Raw genomic sequence first — 9,705 nt, forward strand, 5'->3', positions numbered from 1 at the left:
TCAGTTTGACAGTCAATTTTTTAAATTTAGCTTTATACTAATATGTTTGGATGATACTTTAAAAAAAAAAACAATTTAATAAATGACATCACTTGTAACAGGTCATATGTTTATGACCTAAATGGCTGGCCAAGCAGACGTTACATAGAGACGCAGGCGGTAAGAGCTACCTTTACTGGGAAACATTAGCGCCTGTATAAAAGCTTGACCCAAGAAGAGAGTTCACCCAACCATGCTTTCCCGTGGCCTATCCTGATCTCTGTATGCACCTCCAGCAGATTCCGCTCCTCCCGTAACTTCCCCTGTTTCGGGAGTTACCTCTGTTCCTGTGCTGGCTCCTTCCCACGGTATTTGTAAGGACTCCTGGGCTTTGGAGATGGGACAAAAGCAAGGGGGAAACAAGGAGCAAGAGCCCAGGAGGAGAGGGGATGGACTAACGTGCTGCCGCCGACAATGGCGGCCCCTCAGCTGCCGGGCCTTGCAGCCTGCGCTGTTCTCTAGAGCAAGGCAGTGGTAATAAGCTTCAGTTCGCTACAAATACCAAAACACGCCTCCTTACATGGAAAGTGACATTCATTTTCTCTGCCATGCACGTTTCAGGCTCATTTTCTTCCTTTGATCCATACACAAACGAAGTTGGGCTGACAAACCTGAAAGAAACAAATTCAAATTTAATCGGTCTTTCTTGATGAGCTATTGTAAACTGTCTGTCTTTATAGTCTGGATCACTGAATCTCTCTTAAATACGCTATTTTTTTTTTTTTTAAAGATTTTATTTATTTGACAGCCAGCCAGCGAGAGAGGGAACACAAGCAGGGGGAGTGGGAGAGGAAGAAGCAGGCTCCCAGCAGAGGAGCCTGATGTGGGGCTCGATCCCAGGACGCTGGGATCACGCCCTGAGCCGAAGGCAGAAGCTTATTGATTATGCCACCCAGGCGCCCCAAATATGCTATTCATTTAAATATGCTATATTCCAGACTATAGAAGCCTCTAAGCACCAATGAATATTTTTGGTTTCTTGGTAAGAGAGGAATTTTAGTGAAATGTAATGAAATCAGAAAGCCATGTGCTCCGACCTCGGCTTGTCTTCCCAGCACTGCCTGGTTCAGTGCACTGGCCACTCCTCCTCTCTCAGCCCTCAGATGACTCATATAAATTTAACAATCATGAGATAAATTCTTAACTTTTCCCTACAGCTCTAATATCTTCTGATAGATCAATCTATTTTACCTATTTTTGAATTATGTCTTTCTATAATCCAATTCCTGCTGGCTCTTTGTAATGAACCCCAAAGGTGGGGAACAATTCTAAATAAGTACGGTAAACTTTTTGGTTAGGAGTACAAGGTTGTCACTCTTTTCCCTGTGATTAGACAGAGAGATCAGTGGTGAATCCTCAGAAGTATTTTCCTGGGGAATCCCAATTCCGCCAGCGGACCTTATGTGGCGGCTAATGTGAAGTAACTCGAATTAGAGACTGGCTACACAGAAATATTGAAATTAGGGAGATTTAGGCAGTTTTATACTTGCGGAACGTTCCTTGCCCAAAATAATATCTGGAGGACACTCATCATAAGGAAATCAAGGAAAGGAGGTGAGATGAGGCTTCAAACTCAGGAAACATGGCATCAGCTTTCCTCTGCTCCCCACTAGGTACTCCCCTCCTGCATGGCCTCTTCTCTGTCTTGTTTCATTTTGCAAATGTGGTACTCGATTCTTTCAGCTGCAGACACCATTTTATTTTTATCTAATTATATGCCATCTCTGTGGGTGCTTAAAAATGATCGGGGATGGTTTGTATTTAGACAATAAGAAAAGCACATCAGTCTATTTGTTCTGTATCTCCTATCTTCTGTTCCTTTAAAAATAGGGCTTCAGGGGCGCATGGGTGGCTCAGCAGGTTAAGCCTCTGCCTTCGACTTAAGTCATGATCCCAGGGTCCTGGGATCAGGCTCCCTGCTCGGCCCAAAGCCTGCTTCTCCCTCTCCCTCTGCTGCGCTCTATCTCGCTCTCTCTCTCTCTCAAATAAAATCTTAAAAAAAATATATGGTTTTAAACGAAGAATAACAGCCTGAATCATTCCCAGTAAAATCACTAAAGGTTTTCTCAACGCTCCTTAAATCTTTCTCCACATGTTTTCTTCTTGAATCTGAGGAGGGTCCACGCCAACAATCACTAACACTCTGGGGAACCAGTGAATGCTGGCTCCGGGGCTGTGGGTGAGAAACTCCATAATTCATGGGTACAAAGAGTGGACGGGGGACACCTTGCGGCGTGGCTCTCTATCTCAACGGGTACGCCGCACAGGTAGATGTGGGTTCTGGAGAGCGGGGACTGGACCAAGCTTACACTTCTTTGAACTTCACGCCTGCCACAGCCACCAAGCATGATCATGCCACCTGCACATTGCCCCCCTCTGGGGACCCTGGCCTGCACAGCGTACGACTGACAGTCTAGACGTGACCCCCCAGAGGCTCCTGGGGCTTTTCCAGGAAGAAATCCCCAACCAGGTACCCGCATGAAACTAACGAACAGCTGAGCAAGGGAGCACTGTTGTTAAGGGGCTTTGTGAAGGGACAGAAACAGCACAGGATCTTTCCTTTACACATTTTTAGGTGTATTTTCGACCAATAATGTAAGAAGCAACAGAATTTATAATCAGCTCTCCACTTTACAGGAGGCCTCCGTGTTTACTTACCCGTGAACAGTCAGCATGACTTCATACTTGAGAGGTATTGCTAAAGTCACTTTGTTACGATTCAGGTTGTCCGTTTCCCCTTCATTTGCACTACAGAAGCAGAGAGAAGACACCCCGTTAGAATCCCCCAAACATAAAAATCATCTTCAGAGAGGACTAATCACATATCATGTATACCAAATATACTTGGAGGCTTGGGGAGTGGGGAAAAAAAAGATGTGGTAGTAAGAAACGTTTATGATAGGGTTGGCAGAAGTTTGCTCTCATTACATACAGTGTTATTGGCTCCGAAGATGGTTATTTTTGTTTGTTTGTTTGTTTCTTAGATCACGCAAGAGAAGTTTTCTCCTTGCAGACAATGGAACACAGCTCCCTGGTTCCCCTAAGTACTCCCACCCTAAAGTCAGGGGCCCACTTCCTTTAGCACCGCTATTTTTTCACAATGAAATATACCAGGTGGCATGCACTGTGATGCTGAGGTCATCTTCCGCTCTGCTGACTGCGCTCACATCCAGGAGAAAGCTAATATCTATCTGTAAAGCACAGAGAGGGAAACGCCCATTAAAAAAAAAAAATCTAAAAATAGTATTTTTTATCACCTGAAATGTTCTTAATGCTGATGTTCTGCAGATTGGAGACTATGTTCTAGAAGCATGGGCCACCCCTCACTCAGGCAGTGAGCTACGGGGGCAGCTGTTGGGGTTGTGGCAATTTTAAAGCACCAGTGTTACCACAAGTGACATTCAGAGACAAAGCCGCCTCCAAATGTAAAGACAGGCAGGTCCAGACTGACAAAATTAGAGATGCTTTAACGACTTGAGTGAGGACTCTTGCCAGTAACACCTTTCTGTATAGCAGAGGTAACATGCCTGGCAGATAGGACCACCTGGGGTGGAGAGGGGTAGGGGGAGTGTCGCGGAAGGGTGAGACGGGAGTAGAATTCTGATCGACACATTCACATGCCCATCTTGACACAAACATGTGCCCCCTCCTTTTTTTTTTTTTTTTTTTTACAGTGAACACTGCCAAGAATATAAACACAATCTCAAAGATCTAAACCCAGTTGGTGTGAGTTTTATTTCATCACTTAGCTACTTACTCTAAGCAAATAAATATATACTTGTATGCAGCATAAACAGAAAAAATAGAAAATATTTCATGTTCATGTCAGTCAGCAAAAACTATACATGCTCAATGCTTACCCTTGATAGATGGTCTACGTATATATAACCAACACTGCAGTCCAGTCTGACGAACCCAGAGCTGTCTGTCACTTCACAGCTTACTTGTTTCTCTTCCTAAAAGGAAAAATGAAACACCCGTTTTAGGTAAGAAGTGAAGGAGTTTGTAACATGTTTAAGAATGGTCTTTGAAAAGAAAATCATTCCTAAAGAATTTGCTTTCCTGGAAGACTATGTTCTGTTTACTTCTGGGATAAATAGAAATATAAATAAGATTTATAAACATGTACACACACACACAGGTATATTTTAATACTCCTGTAAATTCTCCACAGAATACACAGAATAATTTCTGGGCATGTAGCTTTCATCCAGGTTTGGATTCCCTATTTAACTCAAGGTCCAGTTTTTTGAAAAATCATGAAGCAAGTAATTCATGAAGTCCCTATTTCATTGACCCTCTTTTGTCTGGAATGTGAGAATGTGGTAAAGGTATATAGTTATAATAACTGTCATCACATAGGATACATATATTAAATATTCAGGGAAATATACATCTTGATGTATCTATATAGTATAGATGTATACATATAAAAATACACCATATACTACAGAGGTACATATGCTATAGATGTATATATATACTATAGATGTACTATATATATGTATATACGTGTGTGTGTGTGTGTGTGTGTGTGTGTATATAATACACAGATGTGTATTGTTGGAGTTTTCCTCCCTACTATTGCAAATAGGCTCCCAGTGCTCTAGAGAAAGGGGTAACATAGTCCAGAGAGGTGAAAGACCTCTCTAAATGCCCTTGAAGAGATGTTCTCTGGATAAGAGAGGTGTAAATTTGCTAAGGGATAAGACAGGCATCAAAGGAGAAAGTGACTGAGGCTCTTCTCTTGGGAATCGACCTTACTAATGCCTTGCCGGTAGATTTAAGTGTTCATGACCGAGGCACGGTGATAAACAAAGGTCTCTAGGTGCTTCAAACTCCTGTAGGAGAAGAGAAATTGCCCGTGATCTGGTTGACACCAAGACTTGAGAATTTGTGGAGGCTTGCTGGTTGTACAGTATTTGTTGGAAGTTCTCTGGGAACAAGAGGGGGCATGTGAGCATAAAACGCAGAGCAGTAACCCTGGGCGCCCAGCTCGGAGGACCCGTGCTGCCTGTTCAGGGAGCCCGGCCAAGAAGAGCGGCACCTTAGCCACAGATGAGCCTGTCACCAGTGAGGAAAGCAGTGGCGCCCAAGCAGCCTGCCTGGACAGCTGGGTCTCTCACGTGGTAGCATTTGGAAGCAGGAAGCAGACTCGTTCGATCTCAGATACCAAGAAACTTACCATTTTGATCAGGAGCATGAAGCAAGTCTCAAAATTAATGGAAGCTCAAGTGATAGGTCTGCATACACCTCAAATATTTAGGCCTCACATCAACGAAATGGATTATACCATTTACATTAAAAAATTTTTTTATTTACTTGAGAGAGAGAGCACAAGTAGGGGGGGTGCAGAGAGGCAGAGGGAGAAGCAGACTCCCTGCTGAGCAGGGAGCCCGGACATGGGGCTCGGACATGGGGACTCAATCCCAGGACCCTTGAATCATGACCTGAGCTGAAGGCAGAAGCTTAACCGACCGAGCCACCCAGGTGCCCCTATACCATTTACATTAAAAAAATGAAATACGGTATCATGCTGCTATGGTTTTTGATACTCACCAGATCTAAAATCTTAGTGAAGTAAAGGCCGGAGGGGAGTTTGACATGCAGAACAGTTTCGTATGCGTCATCTCCAGCATTAAACAAGGACACGTTCAACATTACCGTCTTCATAGTTCCAACAGCAAGATAGGTCTTGTTTTCATGTGGCCTAAAAATTAAGTAATATTTAACGTTATTTAGTAATAAGTAAGTAATGTTTGGGAAATAAAAGTGCCATCTCCTCATTTATCCTGATCATAAAATACTGATTTGGAAAAACACCATGGGGAGATGAGCCCATGCAAATAGATATAAATTCATGTTAGAAAGAACTCAGTTTTTCATGTTTCAGATAAATTCAGTGAGCTATTACCAGGAAGTGTGTTGTGTTTAATTAGTCATAATTAAGCTAATCTCCTTTCTGTTTCACTTCTATCGCTTTAACATATTTTCCTCATTATTTCGCAATATTTTTCTAAAAGCAAAGCTTTGTTTCTTTTCTTTACCTTTGAAAAGACCTTGAACTAGCTGCTGCCCAAACAAGGGGGAACTGGGGGGAACTGGGGAGAAGTGGGGAGGAGGAGGCCAGAGGGACAACCACCACCAAATAGAGCATGTTTTGGTGGAATGAGCACCGGGAAAGGACGGCTCTGCCCAGCAAGCGATGCGAGCACAGTCTGCCGCACTACAATTCGTTTCTGAAGGCAGGCTGGTCCCCTCCGCCAATAACTAGCCCAAATTGAAAACAGACCTGCAGCCATGCTTCACCATCCCGTGAACTGGAACGAGGAGACTGCGGCAAATCCAGACATAGGAGTCAGCGAGTTCCAGTCCTGGCTCTGGTCCCAGGCCTTCAAGGTGGGACGAGGTGGTTCAACATTCTGAACCCTCAGCCACCATCCAAAGTAGTAATAATTACTACGCTGGAAATGTGGCTCATGCACATTCCATGAAATCCTCAGAACACCACCGTTATATATAAAGAAACTGAGGCTTAAGGAACTTCTTCCAAGTACCACAGCCAGAATGTTCTAAAGTTTCCAGGTAAATGCCTGCACAGCCCATTCTCCTTACCAATGAGAGAATTAGAAGAGCCCAAAGAAAACATCTACGTGATGATTCTATCAAATAATTTAAAATTTAGAGAAATTGGTTCAACCAGTGAAGGATGTGACCCAAAGCAAAGTGTCAGGTGAGGATAATCCTAGCAGTAAGAAAGGTAAATATTCACCTGGCACTTGAGAATGTTTCCTCAAGTTTACATTGTATCATTCTAATCAACATCTGTACAGAAGATCTGTGTTTGAATAGACTATGGAAATGCTAAACACAGAGGCCGCATTTAATAGTCATTTGTGCATGGATTTAAAACAAAGGGTGCTTGAGAACAGGGTTTTGGAACAGGTTTAAAAATTTGTGCTTGTAACCATTATTTGAAGACACATGGATGACCAATTAACTAGAACTGAAAGCTCCTATATAATCATTACATTCATTATTCCCTGATACAAAAATAGTTTAAAAGATCCCCGCCTTTGTAGAGCTTGTAAAGGACAGATGTATAGACAAATGTAAACAAATATTATAAATCCATGGGAAAGCGCTGTGAACGAGGGGCTCTGGGAAACCAAGGCAGGGAACCACTTTTGCCTGAAGGTAGCAAAGCCATGTTGCTTCTTGCTTTCCTACCATTCTGATTATTTAGGTTTATTTAATTTTAAGATTAAGTTTTTTAAATGTAACAGTTGGAAAACTTCATGACTGAACATGACTTAACACGGATTATACCCTTAATTGATTTCTCAAGCCCTCCTTCTCCAATCCAGTTTTCACACTGCCAGAGAGGATCACTTTCCAGAACGCAAACTTGACAATGTCGTGTGCCTGCTCAATGTCCGTCAGTGCCTTCAAGACGGAATGCCAGCTTACTAGCTCAGCACATGAGGCCTCACTTTCCACTGCACAACTCATTGCCTTGCTTTGCTCTAGCCATACTTACCTGCAAACAGGTATCCAAACACCTGTGTTCTGTATCTTACTTCAAGTTCTCTCTCTGTCTTTAACATCTTCCCCCTTCGTGTCTCTGGTTGATTTGTCCTTGTTCAAGACGCAACTAAGCATTCATAGCTGTGAGAAGTTCTTCCAGTTAATACTCATTGCTAACCCCTATCACTCAGCACTGCATTCCCCCTAACAAAAGTAGCTTCTCTCCTCTCCTCCCCCAGCACACAGGGGACCCCTTTAAGGCAGTATTTTCACATGGTCTGGCTTTTCTCATCACTAGAATGAGTTCTGGAGAGAAGATGCTAGATCATGATTATCACTGTTTCCTCAGAGCCTACACACACAGTATTCAAAAATATACATGTGTTACAGAATTGTACCAAACATTAAACAGGGTCCGGTAACACTAAAGAAAATCGTCAGAGAAACTGGACAAATTTTTGGATAAGTGACTGTAAAAAAAAAAAAAAAGTTCATTAACTCATCATTATAAATTCTACCAAATGACAGCTATGTTTCTCAGTTCTGTGACAGTGTACAAATTCCAAATATTTCGTTAAACATCTACTACATTCATATGATCTGTACCCCATCACACAACCTAACATTTTAGTGGCAATACGGCTATTGAATTTACCAATAAATTAATGGCAGTATCAATACTGGAAAGTTTATAGTTTGTTTTTTGTTTTTTTAAGATTTGAGAGAGAGAGAACATGCACACGAGCAGGGGGAGGGGCAGAGGGACAGAGAGAGAGAGAAGACTCCCTGCAGAGAACAGAGCCCAGTGTGGGGTTCCACTAGGGGCTCAGTCCCAGGACCCTGAGATTGTGACTTGAGCTGAAGTCTGTTGCTTAACTGACTGAGCCACCCAGTTCCCCTGGAAAGACTATAGTTTCTGAGAAGTTATTATTATTATGAACTTCAGAATATACAAACAAATTCGAGACCCTTCTCCCCACTCTCCTACTTCTAATGGTAGAGATCTAAGAAGCTGCACAGTCCACTTACACCTAAAAATTCTTCCCCTCTTATCCTGATGTTTTTTTTCCATTTTACACTTACTTATCAAGATAGAACATATAGAAACACACACATAGCCTAAAATTCACAGCTCAGTGAATTTTTACAAACTGAATACACTAATGAAAGCAACACTCAGATCAAGAAAATGTATTACCAGCACGAGAGAGAAATGACCTTGTGCCCCCTCCCTTCCAGTTACTGTCCCCACCCATTATCTTTTTTTTTTTTTTTTTTTTGGATAGACTGGCTTTGCCCAGTTTTCTGTTTCTTCTAAGTGGAATCACAGAGTATTTAAGTATCAGGGTTTTTTTACTTAAAATTTTGCTTAGAACATTAACCTATACTGATGCACAGAGTTGTAAATTGTTCTCATTGTTGTATATATTTCAGTGTGTAAACATACCACATTTTTTTTATCCATTCAAGGATCATTGGGAATTCTGGCAATTCTAGTCTGGAGCTATTGCAGTCTTTTGGTGAACATATAAATGTGTTTCTGTTGGATTAGTCTGTCTATGAGCAGACCCCTACAGTTTGTGAACCCAGGATTAACTCCTGAACATCTCTAAATCTGGCTAATTTTGGCAACCAGTTTAAATTATACCAACAAATTATATTTAAATAACAAATTATACTATAAGGCATTATAATATACCAAAAAAGAAAAACGTACTACCGAGTGGTCATGTAAAAAGCAAGTGTACCTAGAGTAGGATCTCAAAAACTGCTGTCTAAAGGCCAAATTTGGGCCCCTGCCTGGTTTTGTAATAGAGGCTTACTGGAACACAGCCATCCTCGTTCATCTGCGGCCACTTCTGCACTATGACGGCGGAGGTGAGTAGCCGAGACAGACCTCTGTCCCACAAAGCCTAAAATATTTACTATCTGTCCCTTCATGGACAAAGTTTGCTGGCTCTACCACAGAACCATCTGAGAAGTGTAATTAGTTTCAAAATAAGCTCACAACAGGACATCACTATCTTTAAACTCTGTATCATTCTGACAATGATAGAGGCTTTGTTACTTTGGATGGTGTCAGATGCAGGATCAGAGAAAACGACTGTCCCCCCCCCCCCCCCCCCCCCCCCCCCCCCC

The 9,705-nt window shown here is 42.2% G+C and overlaps 1 protein-coding gene across 1 annotated transcript in view; it reads right to left on the reverse strand.

The window, feature by feature from the left end:
* ITGA4 (integrin subunit alpha 4) overlaps nt 1–9,705 on the reverse strand; it is a 75,543-nt gene that overhangs the window by 8,914 nt on the left and 56,924 nt on the right. Inside the window, exons 18-22 of the mRNA XM_040643228.1 lie at nt 5,599–5,749; nt 3,900–3,995; nt 3,151–3,230; nt 2,698–2,787; nt 560–650 (exon numbers count right to left, since the gene is read on the reverse strand). Of these exons, the coding sequence (XP_040499162.1) occupies nt 560–650; nt 2,698–2,787; nt 3,151–3,230; nt 3,900–3,995; nt 5,599–5,749 (508 nt within the window). The remainder of the gene's footprint in view (nt 1–559; nt 651–2,697; nt 2,788–3,150; nt 3,231–3,899; nt 3,996–5,598; nt 5,750–9,705) is intronic.

Source organism: Ursus maritimus, unplaced genomic scaffold (assembly GCF_017311325.1).
Source record: "Ursus maritimus isolate PB19 unplaced genomic scaffold, ASM1731132v1 scaffold_1, whole genome shotgun sequence".
Taxonomy (NCBI): domain Eukaryota; kingdom Metazoa; phylum Chordata; class Mammalia; order Carnivora; family Ursidae; genus Ursus; species Ursus maritimus.